The sequence below is a fragment of the Artibeus jamaicensis genome, unplaced genomic scaffold, assembly GCF_021234435.1.
Source record: "Artibeus jamaicensis isolate MK-2021 breed Jamaican fruit bat unplaced genomic scaffold, CSHL_Jam_final contig_465, whole genome shotgun sequence".
Classification (NCBI taxonomy): domain Eukaryota; kingdom Metazoa; phylum Chordata; class Mammalia; order Chiroptera; family Phyllostomidae; genus Artibeus; species Artibeus jamaicensis.
In genome coordinates, this window is record NW_026521843.1 from 295,021 (window position 1) to 321,138 (window position 26,118).

The window sequence follows — 26,118 nt, forward strand, 5'->3', positions numbered from 1 at the left end:
AGGGAGGGGACGGGAGCAGGACTAAATGGAAGGAGATGAACGGATTAGCCAAGGAATGTCTATGCATGACCAATGGACAGACCGGTGTGGGGAGACCAAAGGGGAGGGGGGGCTAGGCGGAGGAGAGCAGAGGTGGGGTAGAAATGGGGACATCTGTGTTAGTAACATTTTAAAAATGAAAAAATGCATTCCCAGTTAGTCTCCAGCCACCTAGTCAGTAAACTGCCTGAGGCTGATTTTCGTGTGCAGACGGAAAACACAGGGAGTTTGCTCATTTCTGGGTTCACAGCAGGGGAGGGGAGAACTTTCCTCCCGGGGCTCAGTCTGCTCTGAACCCCCCTCTGAGCAGGCCTTCTTGGTCGAACACCACAGGGTGAACACTTGGTCACCAGGAGCCTTTCTCAGCGTCTTACTCTTTCCGTTCTGGTTCGTACCTCGTTCCTGCCACTCAGCAGAGGCAGAATCCCAGTTCTGGGGCTGAAGGGATGCGCTTCACAGAGCCCCCGAGGAGAAAGAGCTCAGGGCTGTGGGTCAAAAGGATGAGTGGGGCTTCCTGAAGCCCCCCCCCCCAGATGACGGCCCTGAGCTCCGGTCTGTGGTTTGCCGGGCGTGTCAGGACCCTGAGCCCCCAGGGACCTTTGAACGCCAGGCAGCTCAGTGGTGCCCGAGGACACACTAAAAAGTTCCCAGGAGGGACTGAGGGCAGGTTTGAGCCACAGATGGTGCCTGCACTCCCGGCAGACAATCAACAAACACGTGGCCTGGGTGGGTGGCCCTCTCCGGGCACGTGCTCCGACCAGCAAATGCTACCCAGGGGTGGCCTCACATCCAATGGCCTCTGGGCAAAGCCATGCTCCAGTTTGCAGGGTCTGTGACGTTGCCCGTCACCCACAGTCCTGCAGAGTCCCCTCCAGCGCCAGGAAACTTGGGTCCCTGACCCACAACCCCACGTGTGCCTGAGGTTGCCAGCTCCTCCGGGGCCCCTGCAGCTGAGTTCCAGGCAAAGCCAAGGGCGACTCCTGCCCAGGAAAGTCACTGTGATCTGCAACGGGCTCCCTCCGGAGCGAGCCTGGGCTGCCTGCCTGGTGGGCAGAGGAATCCCTGTGAGGACCAGAGCTGTTCTTCCCACGCCCGAGAGGCGACACAGCTCCACAGGCACCTCACCAGAACCCGCCTCCCAAACAGGCCTTTCTGCCTCCCTGTGCACAGACTTGATCCTTCCTCCCTACTGGTCAGCACCTGCTGCGGGGGAGGTTTGGCGAGCAGACTGGGCTTTACTCAGAACAGCAGAAAAGGCTTTAGGGACGAGGATGTGCGGGGCAGACCTGCCTGAAGGAAACACGCACCAGAACTCGGGCCCGGGGGCACTTCGGGGCTGGGCCTCCGAGGGCAGCTGCAACCTGACATCACGCTGCCCGGTTGGGAGTGAATGGCAGCCCCCATCGGGTCCCGTTGTCGGGTTAGGTTGCAGTTTATTTTTGCATGTGGTTTGTGTGAAGGGAGGTTAAACTCACTTCAAACCCGATGCAGCGAAGCAGGAATTGTAACTATGAAGCCTGCCGGCGGGGCTGCCGTGTGCGGGCTTGGTGGGCCGATCGGCTTTCCTTCCAGGGGCACCGGGTCACGCCGCCTGGGTTCCTCTGTCATCACCAGTCGAAGCATGATTGGCATTCCCGATACTTTGGATAAATTACCAAAAATGTGCTGATAGGCATCGCCGCAGTTTCAACGTGAAGCTGGGAAAACGGCTCCAGGCAGGTCTTTGTTCACACCCAGCAGCATCTCCCGGGAGACGTCTGACACTCCGGCCCCTCCCCAGCACGATCCGGGCGCCCTTCTCTCTGCTTCCCTGGACGGCAACTTCGTGAGGCCGACCCGTGCGGGTGGTGAACACACCTGCTCTGCTCTCCGCTCTGTGGGCCGGCGTCTCCCCGCGACGTGGCACAGAGTGGTAACGAAATGTGCAGTTGGAGAGTGAATGAATAAATACGACAGATGAAATAAAAACAGTCCATTTCTATTCTAATTCTGACAACGAATTCCAATGGGTGGGGATCCCCCCACACACACACCAAGTAATTTTCTGACACCGGCTGGGGTCCTGAAACTCAACTTGATTCTGACACCGTCTGTGGGGGTCAGGGGCAGCCTCAGGCCCACTCCTGACCCTTCCCGCCGACCCTGCGCCCTGCTCACTGTCGGCTGGCCGGGCAGCCTCCTGTCTGGGGCCCCCCTGGGTCAGGGCAGCAGAGCTCAGGGTCCGTGTGTCAGAGCAGCTCCACGGGTGCTCCTGACACACGTGTGCAGGATTTCAGCAGGTGTTCTTCACAACAGAGGGCGGCGGACGCACTTCACTGTGGAGCGAGGCGCTGCCCGGGGAGGGGAGGGGACTTGCTCCGGCCACAGAGCCACGGGGCTGGCGGGTGGTGGTGCAAAGCCCCCTCACACTGACTTGAGTGACTTCCACCACGGGAAGGGCTTCGGAACCCAACAGCATTTGAATTTTATTCGTAATTTTTGAAGACATTGAGACAATTCTATTCACAAAACAGATCTGGGCCCCAGCCTCCAAGTGTGGGAGACGATGCCGTCCAGGTTGTCCACGGAGATACGTTCTGATTTCTCAGAGCTATTGCTCTTTCTCTCAGTGAAGAAGCCACAGTGCTCACAGGAGTCTCGCAAAAACGTTCGAAGGAAGTGAAGTTCTCCGGCCAGTTTATCCCTCAGATACCAAAACGTAATTCAGACTCAAGTATTCAGAATATTTTATATGAAAAACATAGCCAAGTAGAATACAATACCTGTGCATTTGCACATACGCATTTACCGACTGTAAGTAACTGCAGTGTTCTTTTCCAATGTAAATGTGGCAAAGCCAATTTTCCGAAAGGCAGTTTGAGCTGCCCCGGCGGCCGGGGTCCTGCAGCCCAGAGTGGTCACAGATGGGCCGAGAGATGCGCTCATCCCGCGTTCCCGCCTCCGGGCTCAGGGGGCCGCGGAAGCCGCAGGTGGTGCCGGTTTGCCGGTCAGGTGGGCTCGGGTTCCTGGCAACCTTTTGCCCACATCAGTGAGGTAATATTTTCAGAATGACTCTGAAATGCATCTTTAATGAGTTAAACACACACACCTGCAGGCAATCGGAATCACGCATAGCTTTAGGCGCGATCGCCAGTTCTCAGAAACCACATGGCCGGTACGGCAATCAATACTGCTGTCACGCGGGGCTTCGCGTGGGCTGCATGCCAAGCGCATCTGTCTCTGCAGAGAGAAAACCACTTCTCCAGGCTGCGTGCCCCTGCCTTCGCGAGATACCCTCTGAGCGTACAGTTCGGGCCCAGTTTTGTTTTGGTTCTTGTCGTCCACAACGAGAACTGTGTACAACTCTCCAGGGAACAGACTGCACCGTCACTTGATTCTCTTGTAAATGTTCAGGAGGCACAGGCCGGGGGCCCGGGGCAGACACAGACTGAGGGCCGGGGCCCTGGGCCTTACACTGACAGTGATTTTTATTGGACTTTTTGTATGACCAGGTCCCCATCTTCATGAAAGTTATCATCTGGTCAGTGTGGTGACGACGCAGTGGCTAGAGCTGCCTGCAGTGAAGCCCTGCTAGATCGAAAGAAAATCTGTTTTCCAAGGTCCCCCCGATTTTCACAGCAGCGCCGTGGGTGGGTATCAGCAATCCCTGGCTTCAGCTGGCACCGAGGTTCACAGGGTGGAATAGCCACAAAATTCAAAAGAGCAACCAAGCAAAGACTTAGATCAGGTCATCCCATCTGCCCCGCGTGGGGACGCAGAGGAGGGGCCCAGCGGGCTGTGGCGGCGTCCACACCGTCCACCAGGTCCTTCACAGCCACCGCCCTGGCCCCCTGGTCCCTCGATGGACATGGCACCAGGTAGCTGTGAGTGAGGGGTCTGTGTCCACTTCGGGACAGCCCGGGGTGCATCTGGGGGGCATGGGAAACTCTCTGCTCGGGCAGAGGCCAGGTTCCAGATAGGCTGGGACCAGGAGTGGGGACAGTGAGGATGCTGGAGAAAGCCACCATGACCTGCATACGTCACAGGAGCAAAACACCCCTGTGCTGCTTTAAGTTGCCGAGAACCCGGACTGTCTGGCAGGCACGCTGAGGGATGCTATTTTTAGACAACTGAGGGGACCAGCTCAGGGTGAGGGTCAATGGGAGAGAGTGTCCCGGGGACACGGGGTTGGGGCCAGGCACTGAAGTCCTGGGTGGCGCCTAGAATGGAGCTTCCACCAGGTGCGAGGCAGATGCAGGTGGCAGCTGGTCGGGTTCTTTCAAAACCGTCAAGAACAAGATTACTCCCAGTCCGACTTGGGGTCACATCAAGAACTGGGAAACTGCACGGAAAACAGCAGACCTAACAGAAAGGAGGGCTCATGCAGCCCAGCCTGGCCTGCGGGCACCTGCCAGCTCGCCCCCAGGGCAGGCAAGCACAGGGCCAGCCCATGGGGACAGCGCCGCCCCTGTGGATGCAGCAAAGTGTGCACGGGCCCCACGTGTCTGGCAAGGGCATGTTAGCTGCCATGGCAGTGCGGTGCACTGTCCCAGGTTCACCGCCAGAAAGCAGCACATGTTCTGCGGCTCAGGGACCCAGACGTGGCTGCCTGGCACCTCGGCTGCAGCCACGGCGTCACCAGCCCTGCGGCCATCCCAGCAGGGGCTGTCCTGGCTCAGTTCCTCAAGGACTGCAGCCGAGGCTGCCCCGTCCCTGCCACATGTCCTCTGCGACTTGGTGCCCGTGCACCAAGCGTGGGAGCAGTGAGGCCCTGGAGACTCGGTCTGCTGTGCCCGGGTCCTGGGAGGGACCTCGTCACTGGGTGGTGTCTTGGTCATTTGAGGGCCCTGCCCACCCTCGAGGGGCGGGGGTCATGCCTGAGCCCCAGGAGTGTGGAGGGCCAGCAGCCTGAGAAGCTGGCTCCTCAGGATTGGGTTAAAATGAATGAAATTTCACTCTAATCGAAGGACGGCAGCTGGGCCCTGGTGTGTGAACAGCCAGTGGGGCCTGAGAGGAGGGGGAGAAATGGCAGGGAGGGGTCTGGGGGAACAGGGACAGTGCCGCAGCCACCTCACTGCAGACGGTGAGGTGACAGCCTCCACAGGCCATGAGCACACAGCAGGGTCCCCTGAGAGGCCGCGGAGCTGGAGGCGCCCTGCCTGACGGTGACAGGAGGGTCCTGTCGGGCCTGCTCAGGTCCCAAACACAGACCCGTGTGTTTGAGAGGTGGCCCCTTGGGACGGTGTTCTCTCAGCAGAATGGACCGGGGCAGGGGGCTGCACAGCCAGGCATCTGGGGGCCCAGATTTAGCCTCACTGCGCCTCTGTCAGGACTCAGGACAGCGTAGGAGGGGTGACGATGTCCCTGCCACGTGGTGGAGGCTGCCACTCCATTGTGGCCACGGCCTCCCACGTCAGGGTCCCTCGTTGTCTAGATCTGAGGCCTCGACCTCTGGTTCCATGGACTGCCCGCCCCTTGCCGCACACAAGTGATTCCTTATCGGTCAAGGGCACTTAGTCGTGCAGCTCTGGGCTCCTCTCAAGGTGAAGGTGAAGGTTAGGCAGAGAGGGACGTGTGTTTTCACAAGCATCAGGGCCTGTGTGGGCTCATTAGAAGTCCTACAAGGCACAAACCACAGGGGCTGCCCACGTGCCGGACCCGCTAGGCCTTCCTCCTTAGCGCCCAGAGTCAACTCCAAGTACGATCAAGGAAGGGGCTGGCCCGCGTGGGCTCCAGGGCGGAGAATGGAGGGGAGAGGCCAGGTGGATGGACCGAAGCCTTCAGGCTCGGAGGTCAGAGGGCTGTGGGAGGGGACAGAGTGGAAGGAGTGAGACTGATTCCAGATTTGGGTTGACGCCGCTGGGTTGGCGTCACATGGGGTTGGGCTGGCACATGGGGCTGCAGTTCAAGTTGAAGCCCTGGGGCGGCAGCAGATGTGGGAGAGTTCGCCTTGGTGGAGTGGGGTTTGACCTGACAGCACGGGGGCGTGTCCTACAGGGAGTCCAGGGTCTGGGGGTGAGAGCGCCAAGGAGTGGCCCATCCCCCCAGCATGTCCCCCTTCACCCGTCCCTGTGTCTGGTCTTTGCAGAAGCCCAAGTCCTCCTGGGCCCCTGGCGCGACCCACAAGCTCCGCCTCACCTGCTCCCTGTCGCCGTGGGTAACAGAAGCTGCGATGGCTGGCGGCTTCAAACGCTGGCAGCCGCCCAGCCACACGCTGAGCAGCATCACGGGTGCTCCCTCGTCGGCCTGGGCACTGCCCCCGGGCTGCAGACCAGGCGCACCCTGGGAGCCTCCTCTGCCACCCCGCAGGAGGCTCTCGGCGGGCAGACAGCGGCCAGGCCTCCCACCGGGACGGCAGTCTGACAGGCCACAGCTCTGACCCAGAGCTCCCGGGACTGCTGGGACCTCGGGCACCGTCTGTGGACACGGCTCGGAGGACAGTTTCCTCGCTGCTGATTACGGCACCTCCTTTGCTACAGCCTCCACTACTGGGCACGAGGGATATGCCGTCCCGGGAAGACTGCGAAGAATTCAGAACGTCTGTCTGTCCGTGGACGCGGCAACAAGAGCCCTGCGCCCGGAGACCTGGGAGTGACTTTCTGGAACGGATTCAAGGTATCTGCGCTCAGGGGGGTGGGCGCCGTCAGGCGCTGCCAACAAAACCCGGGTCAATTATCGAGCCGTAATGGCCTAAATTAATGCCACATGACGGGATGTTCAGGCTGCTTAACATGCAGCAGGTTTTAAAGGGACCTGACAGAGCTTGGGCCTGTTTTCTTTTGAGAGAAGGGTTGTGCAGAGGCTGCTGCAGGGACCTCGTCACAGGTCCCCACTCCTCTCCGCGGGGACAAGGTGCGACGCAGAAGCAGGATGCTGAAGACTCCGGCTTCCAGACCTGCCCCGCGCACCCACTTGGAGGCAGCGGTCACCCTCACCTGGGACCTGGTGGGCGAAGCTCTTCTGCCCGGACACTTCGCCCCCTCCCTCTCCTCACGCCCACAAAGGCCCCAGGGTTCAGTGCGTGCGCAGGACGAAGAGGGACCAGAACGTGAGCTCTGATCTGGGTTCAGTGAAATCGTGGACGCCCCGTGTCCGCAAGGCCTGCGGGCTCTTTGCTCAGGGCTCACTCAGCAGCAGGGCACGGCCAGCAGGACCTGCCCCGCCTCCAGGCCGCAGCCTGGGTGGGTCCCGTGAGCACTGGGGGTGAGGTTGTCTGTCTACAAGTGGAAGGAAAGACTTTGCAGGCGGTTAAAGGGGTTTCTTGCAAGATGACAATAAAACTCCAATCACGGATGCAAACTCAGTGCCTCCAGGTAAAGAACAGGTCTCTAAACGATGGACCCTGGAGGTGAAGGGGCCTCTCATTGGTGAGCCAGGGATCCCACGCTCAGAAGAGTCCCCAAGCCGGTTAGAGCCTCTCTGGCCCCGGGGCGGCAGCAGCCGTCCTCCACTCGGAGACTCCGTTCCACAGAGTCCGAAACACGTAGAAACCAAACCAAACCAGCCAGCCTCTCGAGGCTGGGATGGAAGAGTGTTTCTTCTGAATTGCAGTTCGTCACCCGCATTTCTGCTTCCCTGTAAACTCTGAGGTTTTCCTAGTGCAGTTATCATCACACAGAGAAACAAACCAACCTTTATTTTTTTAAGTTGAATTTTGGAAAAATTCCAAATCATAGATGCATTTTTTTTTCTGTGGCTTTAGTCATCAGTCAACTCACCTGTCACTGCCATGCAGACCCGAGTCTCTGGGCTCAGAGACGAGTCCAGGGCTTGTGAGGCTGCTGCCCGGGAGGGCGGGACCTCTGTGGCTGCTTTTCATTGGCTGGCACCGTGAGACAGAGCCTTCGTGTCTGGGGTCTTCTTCCCTGATTCCTGCTCATTTCTACTGACTCACGAGTTGGGTCGAAACACTCCCTCCCAATGAACGGCAGTGCCCCCGGCCCCTCCCTGCAGCTACTGCTCTGCTCGGAGACTCCGCCTGCCTCCTGTTTGTTTGGTTTTAATCCTCACCCCGGGATATCTCCATTGACTTTGGGGGAGGGAGAAACATAGATCAGTTGCCCCGACCTGGGATTGAACCTGCAACCTCCTGGTGTATGGGACGCTGCTCCAACCAACCGAGACCCTCAGCCAGGGCTGCTCTGACAGCAGAAAATCGTCTGAGGAGCTAGGAAAACATGAACACCTGTGGAAGGTCGACTGCGCACTGAAATGCAAAGGTAACCTTCCGCCCCGGACACGCAGCGCTGGCTCGCTGTCCCGTGGGAGAGGCAGGTGCAGCGTGGAGCCCTCGGGCCGGACTCTGGACCGCCCTGCACCTGCCTTTCTTTCCTGAGCTGCTGTGGAACAGGCCCAGCACAGCTGCCCCCAAAGTCAGGCCGGTGTTTTCAGTTCATCCACTTCTGTAATTCTGTTGGTTTCCCCTCGGCCCCAAACTTCCGCCCGAGGGTGAGGGAGGCCAGGGCAGTCTGCGGTTGCAGGGGGTCCCTGCTGCGTTGTGCCCCTTCCCTCCTGGCGACTCCTCATCGCCCCAGCAGGGCCAGGCCTCCAGGCTGACACACCTGACTCAGCCATTCAGTCTGGCTCCACTTGACTCAAACGAACACACTCCACCGAGGGGCCGGCCATCTGGCCACACTCTCAGGAACCAAGGGGCACGCTGATGGGCTCTAGTCCTGATTCTACTTTCTGCTTCCCAGGAAAACCCTAGCAGGCGAGGCGGCGGGCCACAAGAAAGAGGCAGCCTGACACCCGGGCGGCTAAAATCCCTAGAGGAACCCCATGCCCCCGGCCTCACAGGTCTCCCCTGCCTTCAGTCCGGCAGCGATGCCATCACTGCAGAAAACACTTCTGTGTCTGTGTCGTCAGGGGTGACTGGTCTGGACCCACAGGTGAAGCGAGGGGCCCAGCCAGGTCGACTGAGCCTGTCGCCAGAGCAGGTCTCCAACCTGAGAGTTCCCAGTGGCCCCCGGCGCCATCTGCGAGGGGGCTCCTGAAGCCCCTCCGGATTGCCCCCCTCCGGATTGCCACCCTCCAGGGCCTCCCCTGGTTGCACGTTCCTCTGCACCAGCCTGATCCTCCCGTTTGCCTCAGCCTCCTTCCCTGGACTTCATCTGCTTTCGGACCTGTCCCTGAAACTAGAAGAACGCCCATAATGAACGGTTATTCGGAAGTTGCCGGGCCTGTGTGTGCAGACCCACGAGGTGGGTGGGCGTTTCCTGACTGGAGAGAAAGGTGAGTTCCCCGGGTGGTTTTTCTCCGGATGCCTGTGCACGCGCCAGGCCGCTTCTGGTGAAATATAAACACACAACTCAGACGTGGAGAACCACGTTCCCCTGAAGGCAGGAAAGCGCCGCGGTTCGGTTCTCGGCCCCGCGCTGAGTCCTCGACGGTGTCGCTCCATCAGAACCTGCAAGCTTCCCTCCGACCAGCGCTGCAGCCGGCCAGGCCGCGCCGGGGAGCCCGTGGCGGGGCGTCCGCGCCCCCTGCAGGCCGTAGGGGCAACGCACGCTGCGCGGAAGCGGAGTCAAGAGCCCCCAGAACTAGGGGATCACGCCGTGCTGGAGGCCATCCACTCGGACCTGGGGCCGCTGCCGTGTCCCTGTGGACACTGACCACCCCACCCCCGCCCTGTCCCCGGGGAGGGCGGCAGGGAGCGCGTGTGCAGCCGCCCGCCTCCGTCCTCCCGGGTGCTGTGCGGTGAGCACGCAGACACCGCGTGGTCCTGGGGCGTCTCCGGCTGAGCGCTGAGTCGGACCCAGCCTGGCTCGGCTGACGTTCTTCCCACGGAAAGGCCGGTCCTGTTCCAGACGCGCCTGAGTGAATCTCGGGGAACCGGGGGAGCAGAATTGAAAGCCCCAGGCTCCTGCAGACGGGCCTCGGGCGCACAAGGGTCAGAGCCGCCCGTGGGGGCGTGGCTCAGGCAGCGCCCCAAGGACCTGGGACCCTGCGGTGGAACACCCGTGGCGGCCCCTCTCAGTTTCCTGGTGACTCCGCTCAGGATGAGACCCCAGGGAGCCAACGGCTCACCTGCGGGTCACAGGCCCTGCGACCCGAGCCACTGACCGCTGCGAAAGGAAATGAAATGTGATGGAGGCTGAACGTTCGCTGCAAAAGTTAAGACAAAATCCCACAAATGTCTACTCAACATATTTCAAAAACGTGAACTTTCATATTACACACCAAGTATATGTTGAGGGATTCTTGAATAAACTTTTACAGTCAAAATAAAAATTGTCTGAATTTACTATTTAATGTTGCAACTTTTACTGTTAAGTGCGTAACTTCAACACTCGAAACTAATTTTATACGCTGAGTTTATTATTGAGTTAATTACACCAGTTCCTGTTCCAAAAATATCACACACACAGGACACAAAAAGACCTGTTGTGTTTTTACACTGAAGTCATTTAACTTCAAATTCATGGGATCGCACTAACATCACCACAAAGCTGATTCAGCGAGACGGACGGCCTGTATTCAGAGGTCCAAGTGCTTCTGGGACAGAGAAAACACACTTGCCCACACCCCAGTACCCCCGTCGACCACCCCAAACGTCTGGAGCTGCCTGGACCAGACCCCACCCCCCTGGGGCACAGGCTCAGTCCCTGGGGGTGGACGACCCCTCCGCTCCTGGAGCTGACCTGTGACGTGCTCGTGCCTTCAAAGCCGTCACACTCAAGCAGCCTGAACGAGCAGGAAGGCACACGCAGGCTGTGCGGCAGGGTCCGCTCCACACGGGACGCTCTGTCATTGTTCACGTTCCACACGAAAGTTTAACACATTGCTAAGGGACTGGAGAGCATTTCAGGTTAAAAGCTCCAGGTTTTTCTACAAGACTCTAAGTCACTTCTAAAAAGTAATGTTAAACCAGCAGGAACTCTGCCAAGAGTTCACAATTGTCTATAAAAACGTTGAACTATCCGGCCCTGGCTGGTGTGGCTCAGTGGACTGAGCCGGCCTCCAAAGCACAGGGTCACTGGTTTGATTCCCACACAGGGCACAGGCCTGGGTTGTGGGCCAGGTCCCCAGTTGGGGGTGTGTGAGAGGCAATTGATGTTCCTCTCCCTCTCCTTCTCCCTCCCCCTCTAAAAATTAATGAAATCTTTTTAAAAAGCAAGAAAAACATTATCTGACCTTCAGGATCTAATTTTAATCTATCAGGGTGTCAGCTACTGAATATAAATGTTCATAAGCACATTTTTTTCCTTTTTGAAATTTGAAGACTATGTTTCACTTAGGGAGAACCATCTAGTCACAATTAAAACAACTGATCATTTTTTCAAACCAAAATCAAGAGCCGACAGCCTTTCTTTATTGATCACCATGTTTTTTAAAGTGTGGACGACCCTCAGCTGTCACCGTCAAGCTGGGGTTGCAGCTTGGCAGGAACAAGACCGACTGTCTGTCCGTGCTGCTGGCATTGGAACGGGCACTCTGTGTGCCCGCTCACCTGTCCCCACACCACTGGTGCCATCACTCCCGTGACCCACAAAAAGCACTGCCACCAAGACTCAGGAAGGAACGTCCTCGATCTGTGCGTCAGGAGCAGCGTGTGAAATGGCTGGAGGCTGGGGGTGCCTTGGGCTGTGTGTCCTGGAGAATAAACTCCAAGTGCTGCTCCGCTCGTCCCGTGGGACCGGGACTCGACGGCTTGTCACTGCAGCGCAGCTTTTTGTGATCGCAAATCCACTGGTTTATGACACAAGGGACGCTGTTCAGAGGGGGCCCCTGGTGTTGCTAAGCACCCAGGGGCTCAGCCATCAACAGCACCACTGGGACTCCCCCACAAGAGCACATCAGGGAACAGCTGTGCCATATACACAGACCCCTGGGGCCTGTGAGGACTCAGTGAGGGTCTGGCCTGACCCTGGGCCACAGCGCCAGCTGTGCCGCACTCCTCTCCACGGGTGGGGAAAGCCCCTCGGTGACCCAGGAAGGAAAGCACCCTGCCCACCAGCACCAACGCTGCAGACACAGGGCCTCTCACTGTGCGCTGCAGCTGGGTGCCAGCTCTCGGCCGGCTAAGTGACTCTTCGAAGAACCAGCTCCAGAAAGGTCCCCCTCGGCTCTGAGTGGGTTCGTTCCGGAGCAGCCGTGCGGCTCGCCCGTCACTGGTTCAGGGCATGGCGTGCCCGCACTGGCCGACCCAGACAGCATCCTGGGTGCTACTGCTTGTGGGATGTTGTCACCGAACATCGTGCCTCCTGCAGTGACCCCGAGCTACATGAACGACTGGAAGGACGGCCTGAGTCTCCAAGCGCAGCCTGCCACACACCAGACAGACTCGCAGCGAAAGGTCCTCTTTGCAAACCGCAGGCGGCTGCTGGGAAGGGCACCGCACCCGCCTGCACCTCAGTTCCCCAAACGGTGCGGCGGCGGGAAGTCTCCCAGGGAAGCGGAGCGACTGCGCTGTTACTGCGCCTTTCTTCTCCTTCTCCTGTCTTTTGCCTTCTCTTGTAAGTTCTTCAGGTCGGTCATCACGTTCAAAGTCTTGCGTACCCACATAATCTAAAAACAACCATTTTAAGAGTGTTTAAATCGGGAAAGATCACACAGAGAGGGAGAAGGCGGGCCCCCGCAGTCTGCCACACACGCACCACGATGACCACGGCGTTGAGGAGCAGCGGCACCGAGAACACCACCGAAATGAACATCCCCCTCGAATCGAAATACTGGTATTTTGAAAATGACCTGTTTCAAGAAAAATTTAAAAATTAATCAGTGAATGTCCCTGAAAACATTCCGTTTTCAGTGATATTCTCTAGTCACTGTCGGGCTCCGGCAAAGTCTTAGGTCAAGGAGTGCAGCACCCACCACCCGCCAGCTGCCCTCGCCCTCGTCTGCCAGAGCGCAGACTGAACACCCACTGGGAGGGGGTGCAGCCGGTCCCTGGTGACGACCACAGGGCCACCCACACAGGGAGGTGACGGGGAAGCACCAGGAAGTGGGGGTGGGGCGGTTCTGAAGCAGAGCAAAGACTGGTTCCTGAGCTGCTGTGTGAGCAGCAAATCAGACATCGACCGAAACATGCTCTGGACTGGCAGGTGCCCTGGGTGAGGAATTCGGGTGCAGCTGGGAGCAGAGGGGGCTCCTGGGGGGGCTGAAGCCCAACACTGACACGGTGGTCCGGTGGCCCAGGGAGGGCAGAAGGGCCTCGGCACACCCTCCACTCGACCGCGCGCGCCCGGCGCCGTCACACCCGTCCTATTCCGCAGCTGAAGCCACTCTGAACGAGCCCCTGCCCCTCTCGCGTCCCTCCGTGTTCAGCCGGGATGGCTCGGCAACACAGACGGAGCCACGTCTCCGCCGGAGCCGAGAGCAGGCTCACCTCCAGTTCATGGCGGCTGCTTCATTGATGTATTCAGCACAGTAGACCAACGTCACTACAAAGGAAGAAGCGTTAGGACTGAGGCGACAGATCACTGCGGAAATATGCTTCACAGGTGCTTATTTAATGCAAACACAATAAGAAAGCAAGTTTGAGGAGAACTGTAACTTCTACTTTAGATACAGCACGAGGTAAAAATGACAAAGCTGTAAGGCTACAGTTAACAGAAAGGAAAGCGAGGCCAACACGGTCATAGTCTGTGTGGCCTCAGTGAGACCACAGGAGGCTCCCAGAGCCCAGACCTTCTGACTGAGGACCAGGGGCTCGCTCGCCATCCTGCTGAACACACATGGCCAGGTTCGGGTCAGGCCCGCATGACACTGCACAGCCCAGTCCTTGCCTCTCGGGTTCCCGGTTCCAATATCAGCGGCCGCTGCTGGGCCCCTCCCTGGGAAGGCAGCGCTCAGGAGATTCCTTTCAAGCCCTGGTCCACAGTTTACTTTGTGATTAATTCCCAAGAGTGGAACCGGAGCGAACCAGACACTCGCAGTGGAGTGTGGGACAGAGGGTCGGGTCTCCAGACTCCATTCCACACTGAGAAGGCACACAGCCCGCACCGCACAGGAGGCCCACGCTCTCTACTCACCGAGGCACAGGAAGTGCCCGACCTGCAGCCGGTAGCTCCGGGAGGAGACACAGGTGAGCAGCAGGCAGAGCACATGGAAGGCGGCCAGGCCCAGGAGCCAGGGCTCAGTCCAGTCGGTCTGCTGTGGGGCACACCACCGGGCACTCATCAGCATCCACCACCCCGGGGCCGGCCACACCTCCCCTGAGTCAGTGAGGACTCCGGGGCTCCCCGCTCCCAAGTACTTGCTTCTGGGGCTCCTGAGCAAGGTATCCAAAACAGTGGAGGGGGAAGGGGGAAGAGGGGGGAGGAGAGGGCAAGAGAGGGTCCCTCCATGGCAGCCAGAGCCAGGGATCTGAAGAGAACTCCCGGTTTAACGGTTTAACGTTGGAGCACAGGCGAGGGCCTCACCAACGTGTCCCTCGAGTGTGAGGAGCAGTCACACTTCTAAGCTGGGCACCAGCGAAGGGCCACCTTCCCACAAAGAGAGGAGGAAGTGAAGTGGTTTGTTCAGCAGATGCACTTGGTTACTCCTGCTTAAAGCTGCTTTTCCAAGCTCCTTTCCCCAGGACTCAAGACCTTGGGAAACTAAGTCATCACAATAAGCAAGACGTTATTTTCTCCAAATTCCGCCTGCAGCACCTGCTATCGCAGGTCCCTTCAATGCTATGGGTGGGAGTGTCTGCACCCCACGCTTAGGAACCGGCTGGTGCTCAGGATCCCACCACACTCAGATCCATCCCCTACCATGCTCCCACGCACACCATGCCCCTCCCCTTCCTCCAGCTCCCCACCAGGCCGGAGGGGCCTCAGAGTCCAAGGGCCCCAGGCCTAAGTGCAGCCACGTTCCGGCGCGGCCCGCACCGCAGGGCCGCGCACTGCGGACCTGCAGCCTGGGCAGGCGAGCTGGACAAGGGTTACATCCATCAACGCGCACAACAAGCCACTCAGAGAAGCTGGGGTAGCCGCAGCACTGTACCACTGCGCCCACTTCCTGGTCCCGCCCCGTGGCATCCCCGCCCCGCCCCACCGCCCAAGCCCCGCCCCGGAAGCACGGCCCGCACCCTCCAAGCCCCGCCCAAAGGAGCCCCTCCCCCAGCTCCCAGGCCCCGCTCCCGGAAGCTCCCCAATCACTGCCCAGGCCCCACTACACGCCCGGGTCTCGCCTCCAAGGCTCCGACCGGGGTCGCAGCGTCCCTGGAAGACGCAGGGAAGCCCAGGGAGGCCCCAATCGCCAGCACAGAGGTGGCCGCCAACTTACCATGATTACGGAGGGAATGCTGACGGGGAAAGAGGTGACTGAGAAAGCGGACGGCATTGTGCCCGGAAAAGCTGCTCTGACCACCACCGTCTAGTCTGCCCCACCGGATACCGGCAGCCTGGTCTCCGCGGTCGCCTCTCACCCGATCTCTTGTGTCGCGAGATTTGCGTTGGTGGAAGTGGGCGGGTTATCCTGGGAACTCGAACGGAAGGCACATCTCGCGATATTGAGTGGTGGTAAAATGAGTGCAGAGGCAGAAGGTGGTCCTTAAGTGCCTCACCGTCTGTTACAGGTTCCCTCCCAACCGAACGAGCGGGACAGGGTCCACCATGGTGGCCGAGCTGGTCCAGTGCTACGTGGTGCAGCCGGTGACGGCCAGGCAACGGCCGACCGCCCTGGGCGCCGTCCCCGAGGACCAATCGCGTCTTCCAGGGCGGAGTGGACGGCGGCGCTGCTGCCTGCGGAGTCCAGTGCCCGTGGCCTCTGTCCTCCCCTTGAGCTGGCGGCGCGGGTCGGGCCTCTGGTCGCACGGTGTGCACGTCGATGCGAAGTCAGGGCCAGTCACAGTGAAGCAGTGGAGAGACATGCGAGTTGATTGTACTTCCCGTGGGAGAAACGGGAGCGGGCTGGGCGCCCCCACTCCCCGCCGAGGCCCGCCTTCCCGCTCCTACTGCTTCTCTTCCCACCGTCCTTCTCAGCCCCGCGACTTCCCTAGGACTTTCCTCTCCTAAGACTTGAATGCGATAAAAAAAAAGACACACACACACACACAAAAAAACGGACATCAGGGTTTTCTTTCCCCAGCCGACGTCACGTGCTCTCAGGTGAACACGTCCTCTTCTCCGGAGACGCAGCACTAAGGGTGCTGCCCCGGGCTTGTGCTGCCAGCTGTCCAGCAACTTCTTAGGGTTACATCTTCTCGGTCGTGACTCTGCCCCATAGCCGTCTCTGCCCTTTCGTTCTGTCCCCACTGCTGCCCCTTTGACATCAGTGCCCACCTAGTTTTCATCCTAAATTTTCCCCTTTGCCCAAAGTCTGGCACACACCTAGGAGGAAAGATGCAGAAGTATCTAAAGTGATCCCGCACGTGGAATCTATAGTGAGTTTCACACAAAGCTGACATACTTGTCCTCTTACCTTACACTTCTGCCCGAGGAGGGGACTCTGAGCCTCCTCCCGGAGCCCGGGCGCTGCTCGCAGTGCCTGGAGAGCAGCGCTCAAACTCGGAGCAACCCTGTGGGCGGCGCGGGCGGCAGCGGACTCAGCGCTGAGCCACAGTTCAGCTGGAAGCCAGCAGGTGGCAGCACGAGGCCGCTGTGGGCACCGCCACACCACCTGTTTGCTACAAAAAGTTTCCACACAGAATCTGTTGAACTAAGGTTTTATGCCATTTGATTTTAGGTGGAGAGGTGTTTTTTTCTGAACATCATGTAATAGTTAAATGTGTTATTTGTGAGTTTTTATTAGCTTGCCTTCAGAAAATTGTTATTTTAAATGTGCATGTGAAAAATTCATAATCGTGGACAATAAAAGCTTTATAGATAAAATCAAACACACTTAACATCTCATTTTTTTAATTATTTTTTAAATTATTTATTTATCTTTAGAGGGGAAGGGAAGGAGAAAGGAAGAGAAATATCAATGTATGGTTGCTTCTTGTGCATCCCCTGCTGGGAACTGGCCTGCAACCCAGGCATGTGCCCTGACTGGGAATCGAACCGCGATCTTTTGGTTCACGGGCCTGAGCTCAATCCACTGAGCTACGCCAGCCAGGGTCATTTTTAATTTTTTTAGTGCTCACTGCTCACAGGAGCCTGAAGCTGCGGGGGCCTCGTGGCCAGCATATGGCCCTGCCCTTCTGACCAGAGCCTCTTTGGGGGAGAGTCATGCCTCATCTGCTCATTTTCTACCTTCAGCACATCTGGTAGTAGGTTGTGAAAATGTTTGAGATGTGAATGAACTAATGACTCTCACGACAGCTCGTTTAGTAATTAGAGAAGGACACGTTCTGGAGTTTTATTTTTGTACAGAGGCCCTTCATGAAACTGGAAAAGACTGGCATCCATGCTGCCTGTCACCCACCAAACCCAATAAGCAGAGACGGGGAGTAAATCTTTGTGGGCGCCTGATTGAGATGGCCGGAGGTCTAAGACAGCAAGTTCACACCCTAACAGGCTGCGTGATACTCTCTTCCCAAGCCAGCCTTTTTATAACAGAACAAGGTGCTGTAAGGGGTTTTGAAATTCAGGGAAAATTAGCTTATAAGCAAACTGCAGTATTCTCACCCTGGGCAGTTAGCTCCCAGGGGCGGGGGTGGTGGTCTGCCTCTCCCCGGAACACAACGGCCCGATGCCTTCACTTGTCCCCAGGCAGTGGTCTTTAGCAGGGCCCCAGGAAGTCGGCTGACTCTCCCAGGAGCCAGGGTGGGCCTCGTCAGTAGTTTCTGAAGCAGTAGCTTTAACAGATGCACTACTTGCTAGGCTTGTAACTATTTACCTTAACTACAGTTTTCCAACTCTTGAGTCCCCTATTATTAGGACCACACATAATCAAACACAGTTACTGCAAATGTGTTACTAGACGAAGACCTTTCATGCAGAAGGAGAAGGAAGAGTTCAGGAAACAGGTGCAGTTACTCTCTTTTCTGGGAAAATGAAATCAGTATTGATATGTAATCAGTTGAAGAAGTTCCCTTTTCTTCCTTTTTTCCTAAACCAACAGGTACCAGGGACAGTTTGCAGCTTGTGTTTAGAAGGTCGGCACTAGGAGGTTTTCTTAGGCTCCACCGAGGAAGAAATGCCAATCAGCCGCACAGTCAGGCAGTACAGAGCTTTACTGGGATTTGCACACCCAGGCGAGGTTCCCCGGTCCACAGAGTGGGGCTGGAGAAGTCGCGCCCAAGCAGGGAATATGGCAGGGTTTTATTTTGGTTGGCTCTCTTTGTGGGAGCTGGGGATTGGTCCCCCTTGAACAAAGTGGCAATACATCATTGGTGGTTCTCCTCGGGCTCAAGTTGCTATGTGGATACCCGTTTTGGCAAAGCCTGCCCTTTCGGCTCTCTGGTTTGACCTCAGCCTTTTTTGGGTTGTAGTTCAGCTGCCATTTTGGATTGTAGTCCAGTGGCCATTTTGCCCTACCCCACCCATCCTGACATTCTGACCTCTTTTATAGGATAAGGGGCGCCCAGTTGGGTCTGGCTACTTCCTGCTGTCAGAGGGGTGTAGAGGGGAGGGGCTAGAGGCCCACCGTTTCTGGTTCATCAGGGAGGGGCGAGTAGGTTTTCTAATAGCAGGAGGATAAGGGAGGAGGAAGGGGTTGGGATTTGTGCGATCTGAAGAGTGGCACCTAATAACTGGAGAACACCCTGTCCTAGAAGCGGAATAGGGCAGGAGGGTATGACAAAGAATGAATGGGAAAAGGGAAAGCCATCCAGACTGCACCTTAAGTAGGGGGGTTCGCCATGGGCAAGACAGGGTCCCGTCAACCCCCATGACTGAGATCTGGGAAGGAGTAAGAGGTCTTGAAAAAGATAGTAAAACAGAGTAGGTAGCCCCCGTGTCCAGTAGGAAAGAGATGGACTTACCCACTACCTGCAGCGTTACCCTGGGCTCAGCAAAGGTGATGGGGGTCTTTGAGTTCGGGCCGCTTCAATCGCCTAGAAGGCTGAGAAGTTCCGGTGTGGCCAGGGAAGAACCCACACCTTGATGGGCTGGCCCCCACGTGGAGGCACCGGGGACCAGGCATCCCTCCAGTGGCCAAGCTGTTGGCAATCGGGGCAAGGCTTCATTGGTGGCCGAGGTTGAGGACACTGGGAGGCCCAGTGCCCTTCTTTGCCACACTTGAAACAGGCCCCTGGTGGGGTGTTCTTTGGCCCAGACTTAGGCTTTGCCCTTGTGCCGGTGTTTGCCGCCAGCCGCAGGGCCACTAGCATGGCTTGGGTTTGCAGGGCTACCTTTTGTTGTAGGCAAGCCTGGTGGGCAGCCTCAGCCTCTGCTTCCTGGTTACTGACTGCTTTCTGGGCAAGTTGGTGCACACCTGCTATCAGGCACTCGACCCTTTGGTCGCAGCGCCTCTGACCCGCCTGTCCTACCTGGTAGTTCCAGTCTGGTTCCGCCTCTGGCACGGCTTCAGCCCCTACTGGCAGGAGGGGATTGGTGGCGTGGGCTTGGTCTGCATGAGCCCTAGCTGCAGTCTGGATGTGGTCATGCTCGTCCGGGGTCATGGTGGAAGTTAAAGTGATATGCAGGTCATGCCATGTGAGGCCACAGGCCTGGACTAGGTATTGGAATTCTTTGATAGAATTGGTAGGGTTAGTGGAGAACAAGCCTAGGCATTTCTCAATTGAAGGGAGGTCAGTTAGTGAGAAGGGGACATGGACCCAAACGACACCTTCTGCTCTCGCCACTTCCCGGAGGGGGCAAATGCGGGAGTCTAGGGGCTCTAGATTCAGGCGGGAGTGGGTGTGTGAGCTGACGGGGGGAAGAAAGGTCTTCAGAGGGAGAGAATCCGGCTGAGAGGGGAGGGCCGGGGCTGGAGAAGCCGTTGGCAGAGCTGATGATAATGAGGAGGAGGAGCAAAATCTTCAGGGGAATCAGAGGAGGAGGGAGGTTCTGGGGCAGCGGGCTTAGGAGGCTGGATGGGTTCAGGGTTCCCTTGGTGAGGAGAACTTTTGGGGGAGCCGGGCGGGAGCACAAGGCCAAAAGCCCTGAATGTAGGACCTCAGACCATTTGCCAGTCCGTCTGCAAAAATTATCTAGGTCAGTAAGGGTAACGAAATCGAAAGTGCCTTCAGGAGGCCAGGTTTCACGATTATCGAACTGACATAATGACCAGGCTGCAGTGGATAGAAAAATCAACTGTTTTTGCTTGAGGCCAGGATCAATTGTTGGCAATTTTTTCAGGAGGCACCCTAGAGGTGACTTAGGGTCTGGTTTGGACTCCTGCCCCCCCCATTCCTGGTCCCACAGGAGCAGCAGATGGGAATCGGCGTCCCCCAACCCAGTCTGCTGATCTGGTCGGGTAAAAATGGGAACCTAGGCCCAGGGCCGTCTCCTCCGGTGCCTAGAGCCTCCCAGCAGGGGGAGGGCAGTCCCTCCCGGAAGGGTCGCCCCCCACGCAGCACTGCGATTTGGTGCAGAGCAGTCTCTCCCAGCAGACGGGGGCCCGGAATCAGAGTTCAGGGACCAGAAACTTAAGGGCAACGGCACTTACCCTGGTTCTTCGTCCGGACTGGTGGGGTGGCCGCGAGGGCTCCTCGGGGAGGAGGGAGAGGAGCGGTCTTCAGCAGACAACAACTCCTCCCGGGTTTCGGCACCAAATGTAAGGTTTTCTTAGGCTCCACCGAGCAAGAAATGCCAATCAGCCACAAAGTTAGGCAGGACAGAGCTTTACTGGGGTTTGTGCAACAGGGTGAGGTTCTCCCTCCGCAAAGTGGGGCCCAGGAAGTCCAGCCCAAGCAGGGAATGTGGCGGGGTTTATTCTGATTGGCTCTCCTCGTGGGAGCTGGGGATTGGCCCCCCGGAACAAAGCGGCAATACACCATTGGTGGTTCTCTTCCCACTCAGGTTGCCATGCGGATAAAGCCCGCCCCGCGGCTCCCTGGTCTGACGTCAGCCATCTTTTCCGGGTTGTACTTCAGCAGTACTCGGTCCTGTGAACTAAAAGTAGTATTGTGAACCCATAGTTTTGTACACTTTCCTCGGACAATAACTATGTGGACTTTTTAAAAATTCTAATTTTTGACACTGAGCCTTTATTGTATGGTAAAATACAACACAGTTTCTAAAAATATCTCCTGTGAAGCAGGGACAAGTTTGAAATCCTGTGTAGGCCCTGGCTGGGCAGCTCAGTGGGTTAGAGCGTCGCCCCCCCCCCCACACACACACCAAGGTTGTGGGTTTGAGCCCAACCCGGGCACATACAACCACCACTGGCGACTACACAGACAAGGGCAACAGCTGGATGTTTCTCTCTTCCTCCATCCCGCCCTCCCTCAGATCAATAAAAAGCAATTGTCCTATAAAAACCAAAATAAAATCGCTATGTGTAAGGGCTGTTGAACCATGCTCCACAGTTTTCCGTGACTTATTAGAGTTCAGGTCAGAGTCTGGCTCCCATGGTGTTTATAACAGAATGAGCGCAAGTGCGGGACCGGGGTCTGGGTGCTCAGGGGCATTTCTGTCCCCGCGGGCAGGGCTGACTGCTGAGGGCGGGACTTCTGCCACGTGCTGTGTGGCTTTCCTCGGAAGGGGACTGGCCAGGCCTGCGCTGCATTGGCTGACACGCCCCCCAGAAGCTCCGCCCGCTGCTCTGTGGGCTGCGCACTGGATCCACTTTGCTGGGAGGAAAGGAAGCCCCTGTGGGGATGGGCTGTCCAGGGCGACACAGCGACGCGTCAGGATGTGCTGCTGCACTTGGCTGAGTCCAGGGGTTATTACTTTTCCCTATAAACTACCCCTGGGGTGTCCTGCACCTCCCCTACTTTGGGGAGGAGTCCTCCCCGGTCAAAACTCCCTTAACTTGGGAGACAGTGATTCCCCCAGGAAGCGATAAACTGGGGACTCAGTGCTGCTCCTCTTGCCCCACATGCGGGGCTCAATCTCTGAACTGATTTTTTCAAAAATCTTGCCCAGCCCACCTTCACGTCTGTGGTGTCGGGGCCCCCCCCCCCTGCTGCGGGGTGAGGCTGCAGCTGTTGGCGGGGACAGAGCTGCTGGGACTGTGCAGGCTTCTGTCCAGGGGACGACTCTGTTGGACAGTGGAGCTATTTCAGAATACGAATCAGCTGTTTAAATACAGCCCTTACTTTCCCGGCCCGTCAGGGAGACAGGCTGGAAAAACCAAGGACTTCGAGGGCAATTGTCCTGCTTGCTAAAACCGGATCCCACCTGGGGCTCTGCAGAAAGGTACAGAGTGACAGGAACGCATTTAGCACCACACTCTTGCAGCCAAGGCTCAGTCCTCTCATTGCCCAGGGAACTAACAGGGTCGAGTCTGCTGTGGCCTCCCAGGCGCTGGCTGCCTGCAGGTCCCTCCCTGCGAGTCTCAGGGTTCAGAACAGGTGCAGGAGGCCCCTGGGCTTCCCCGAGTGGGGCCCCTGATTGCTGGGGGCTGTCGCCGCCCATGTTTCTAAGACGCTCTAGGTGACTGAAATAGAGTCATAAATGCAGCTGTTAAAGTGCAGTGACATTTCTACCAAATTAAGGGCCTGGGCGTCCTGGGGCTTCTCATGTCCCCTGTCACCTAGGGGCACCCGCTATCCTCCTGGTGCCTCAGAGAGAGAGGCCGGGAACAAATGAAACTGGCGACTAAAGCCCAGCCTGACTGGAGCACAAACCAGCAGGTGATTCTCTGGCTTTTGATATGCAGATGAGTGTCCCTGCGGTCGACCGGAAGATCGCTGCTCAGAGACCTGCAGGCCCCTCCAGAGCCAGGTGGCCGGACTCCTGTCCCTCCGCCCTGGCGGGAATGGAGGTTTGATGCATGGTGGTTAGCTTACCTGGATGCCTCCTGTGAGTCTGGACTTAGAGAGGAGGTTTACCCTCTCCCCCAGGACAGCTCGGTCCCTCGAGGAGAGCCGTGCAATGAGTTTCTGCGTAACGCTCTGCCTGCCCACCTTAACCCGGTACCACAGATGGGACTTAAACAGCAGACTTCATTTCCTCACAGTCCCAGGAGCTGGAAGTGCAAGGCCAAAAGGCCGAGGGGTCAGCAGGTTGGTGCCCCCTGAGGCCTCTTCCCGCGACATGCGACGCTCTTGCCTCTGAGTCCTCACGCATCCCCTGTGTGTGTCTGTGTCCGAACTGCTTCTGAGGGTGGCACTCATGTTGGAGCAGAACCCCCGCTAGTGACCTCACTTTACCTGGGTCAGAGGCCAGACTCCGAAGGCCATCCCAGTCCGAGGCGGTGGGTGTGGGGCCTCCACATGGAACCTGGGGGGGAACCTCACTGCCCAGAGCAGACAGTCCGCACAGAGCCGAGGACTGGGCTCGCCTGTCACATCCGTTCCTCTGATTTCATAGCATCGGGAGAAAGGGGGAGAGAAGGGACTTTGGATCAGAGGAAACTGGACTGGAACATGATGTCCCTCGCAGCCGCCTGACCGGGGACTGTCACTTTTCAATCACCCGAGTCTTAGTTTACTGCATGTACATAGTTGATGGAAAACGGCCCTACATGCCGATGCCCTGTGAACCTTTCATGGCCATTAATTTTTACTTGAATCATAGGGGTCAAGACAGCCATGCAGAATTCCTCATTTCCTTGTTAGTGGCTGTCCATGATATTGCGTAGTCATTTAATCATTTCCGTTAAGAAAGAGAACTGAGTGCTTCTGATTGGAAAATGATTTTAAAAAGAAAGTTGTTTTAGACCCATTATATTTCTGAATTTTTTCCCGAAGTCAAAAATTCAGTACCTTTATCATAATGACTGCTTGTTTGAGTAATGGGAATTTAGCCAATTTAACTGTCTCTTGGTCACTCTAATAAGAGCTGCTTTTTTCTTTTTCATTTTGGGTAGCTGCTCAATATTCTGTACTTTGTCTAAGTTAAGTGAGTTCATTTGCCGGTGTGCCCGCCCCTCTTTGTGTTCCTGTGGGGAGACCCACTGGTGGGGAGCCAGCCCCCCCACCCCGCGTCCTGCATTGGTGTCTGCTGTGTACTGAGAACGCACCTTCTGGTTTTGAGTAGCCGCGCTGCTCCCGCGGAGGGGGCCCGCGGAGGGGCTGGAAGCGCTGAGTGGCGCCAGGCAGCGCCGCGCGGGCTGCATGGGTGGGGGAGGGGTCGCCGGCCGCTTTCAGTGCGTGTGGCCGCAGTGCAGACAGACAGTCGGTGCCTCCGAGCGGCCACTTGCTGCCAGGGAGGGTTCAGGCGCGGGACTCCCTGGGGGGCCTGTCCATTCGGCCCTTGCTTTGGGGACGTGTCTCATCCCTGCTGACTCGTCGTCGGTTTCAGCTGTGCCGTTTCTGGTGACGTCTGCAACACTGTGAGCAACTTCCCCTTGTTTTAAAGTGGGGAACACAGTCGTCCCTGGCCATGTGGCGGGTCACTGTATCGCGGTATAGCCAGGGACGACTGTGTGCATCACTGGTGAGCACCCGTGTAGAGTTTTATAGGGAGTTTAAGAGAGTGGGAAAGGTTAGTAAGAGAGTGGGAAAGTTTATAGGAGTGTGGGGAGGGTTTATAAAGCCTTAACATATATATAAATAATACAATAAATATAATGCCGCTACTTTGCGGATTTTCGCCTATCTCGGGGGTCTCAGGAAGGCAACTCCCGGGACAGGTGAGGGATCACTGTAATCCGATTTATCAGAAGACGCGTTGGCTAGTGAGCATTTTAACTCGATCCAAGTTGGAAAAGTGGGTCTTTTACTGAAAATGTTGGTGGTGAGGTTGGCTCGTTCTCCAAGCAGCGCATGTGGGACGACCGCCCTTTGCTGTGTGTCCGTGTGTGTAACACACACGTGTGGGCCTGGCTTTTAACTGTCACCTTCAGTTCAGTCCCCTGAGATGCCGGTGAGGGAGGCTGACGTGAGGGCGGCCTTGAAGTATAGTCCAGCAAAGAAACGTGTTGCAGCAAAGACAGGAGCTACAAACCGAGACCTGTCGCTGCCTCAGGATCGGGATGGAGCGGGCAGATCCAGTTCCCTTCCCTGCGAAGTGGCTGTACCACCCGTTGCCCGAATGGGTCCCTCCGCGGTTCTGCCTGCGGCTCCGGCTCCCCCTGGTGGCCGCCCGGCCCCCCTGCAGTCTGCCTTCGGCCTCCTCCCCGAGACTCGGAGCTCCAGGGGCGCAGACCTGGGGCCTGCAGGTGTCCCCGGGCTTCACCCCGCAGCCGCCCCCCTCTCCCCCTCAGCTCTCCCGAGAGTCCCGACTCTGCCTTCGGAGCTCCTGCTGTGCGTCCTCTACTCTCCCCGCTTTGTGCCAGGCCGCCTCAGCCGCCCTGCGGGGTAAACTGTCACCGCCCTCCCCGACTGCAGCCTGTGCCTTCAGCCCCTGCGTCCTGCTTGGCCGCAGAGTTCGCATTTCCAAACCAGTGTCCTAGCCTCAGTCCTGGCCTTCCCTCCGTGTGTGTGTGTGTGTGTGTGTGTGTGTGCGCGCGCGTGTGTGTGTGTAAAGGAAGAACAGCATCACCCACGCGCTCACGCCATTACTCAGATCAAGGCCGCTTTAAACTTGTGACACGGTGGCTTCCCTCCGCGTGCCCAGGTTTGCGGGGGCGACTTCCTCCGCGTCCATCCCGGCCCTCGCCTCTGGCCCAAGCGGCTGAGCCTGCGTATGTCCGGTGCCTCCTGGCGGCTGCTCCCCCTCCCTCCCGCCGCAGCGACCAGCTGTGTGCGGCCCGCGGTGGGGGGAGTGCGGACCACTCTTCCGCACCCTCCGGGTGAGGCCTGTCTCCGCAACGGGCCGAGGGCACTTCTGCTGCACTGCTTGTGAGCAAACACGCCGCTCCCCTGTCTTTCTGAGAGAGAGGCGGGCCTGGCCGGTCAGCCACGCACCGGGGACTGGGACAGGGGCCGACAGGTGCAGACGCCCTGCATCTGTGTGCTCATCAGGATGGGAGCCTGGGAGTCTGTGAATCCGAGGGAGAAAGTTCTGTTTTCGGCATTTCTCCTGAGAGTTTTATACTGATGCTTAGCTCTTTTGGGTTTGAATAAAGTTGTATCTTTATATTTTTGTGATAGGTACACTTTAATATCCATCTTACAAATCAGTGTCACCATTCATGGTGACACATAATTTATTCTGTATCTCATTTCTGTCCTGTTCAATATCATTATCCTTAATGGTTTCCCTTCTGATAACTATACTCCACCAAATGGCTCCATCCGTCTGATTTTCCTCATTATAATTATCCTCATTTCAGTGTGCACCGAGGAAT

At 57.5% G+C, this 26,118-nt stretch overlaps 1 protein-coding gene across 2 annotated transcripts; it reads right to left on the bottom strand.

Moving 5' to 3' along the window:
- Positions 1 to 10,602: 10,602 nt before the first annotated feature.
- Positions 10,603 to 16,466, bottom strand: TMEM18 (transmembrane protein 18). Of its 2 annotated transcripts, none has more exons than XM_037151826.2 (6): positions 16,372 to 16,466; positions 15,235 to 15,754; positions 13,995 to 14,112; positions 13,349 to 13,403; positions 12,618 to 12,711; positions 10,603 to 12,528 (listed from the first exon to the last, which is right to left on the bottom strand). In XM_037151826.2, exons 2-6 carry the CDS (start codon positions 15,289 to 15,291, stop codon positions 12,433 to 12,435), a joined length of 420 nt encoding a protein of 139 aa, XP_037007721.1. In that variant the 5' UTR covers positions 15,292 to 15,754; positions 16,372 to 16,466; the 3' UTR covers positions 10,603 to 12,432. The 2 variants fall into 2 exon arrangements, with proteins under 2 accessions (XP_037007721.1, XP_037007720.1); XM_037151825.2 differs by having other exon boundaries at positions 13,995 to 14,115; positions 16,372 to 16,462.
- Between the last annotated feature and the right edge of the window lie 9,652 nt (positions 16,467 to 26,118).

Excerpts from the sequence above, each read along its gene's own strand:
- TMEM18 (XM_037151825.2), bottom strand. The coding sequence starts at position 15,291 with ATGCCGTCCGCTTTCTCAGTCACCTCTTTCCCCGTCAGCATTCCCTCC. Across the intron at positions 13,404-13,994 it reads CGGGCACTTCCTGTGCCTCG|TGACGTTGGTCTACTGTGCT; the intron begins GTGAGTAGAGAG and ends CTTCCTTTGTAG. Across the intron at positions 12,712-13,348 it reads GCAGCCGCCATGAACTGGAG|GTCATTTTCAAAATACCAGT; the intron begins GTGAGCCTGCTC and ends TTCTTGAAACAG.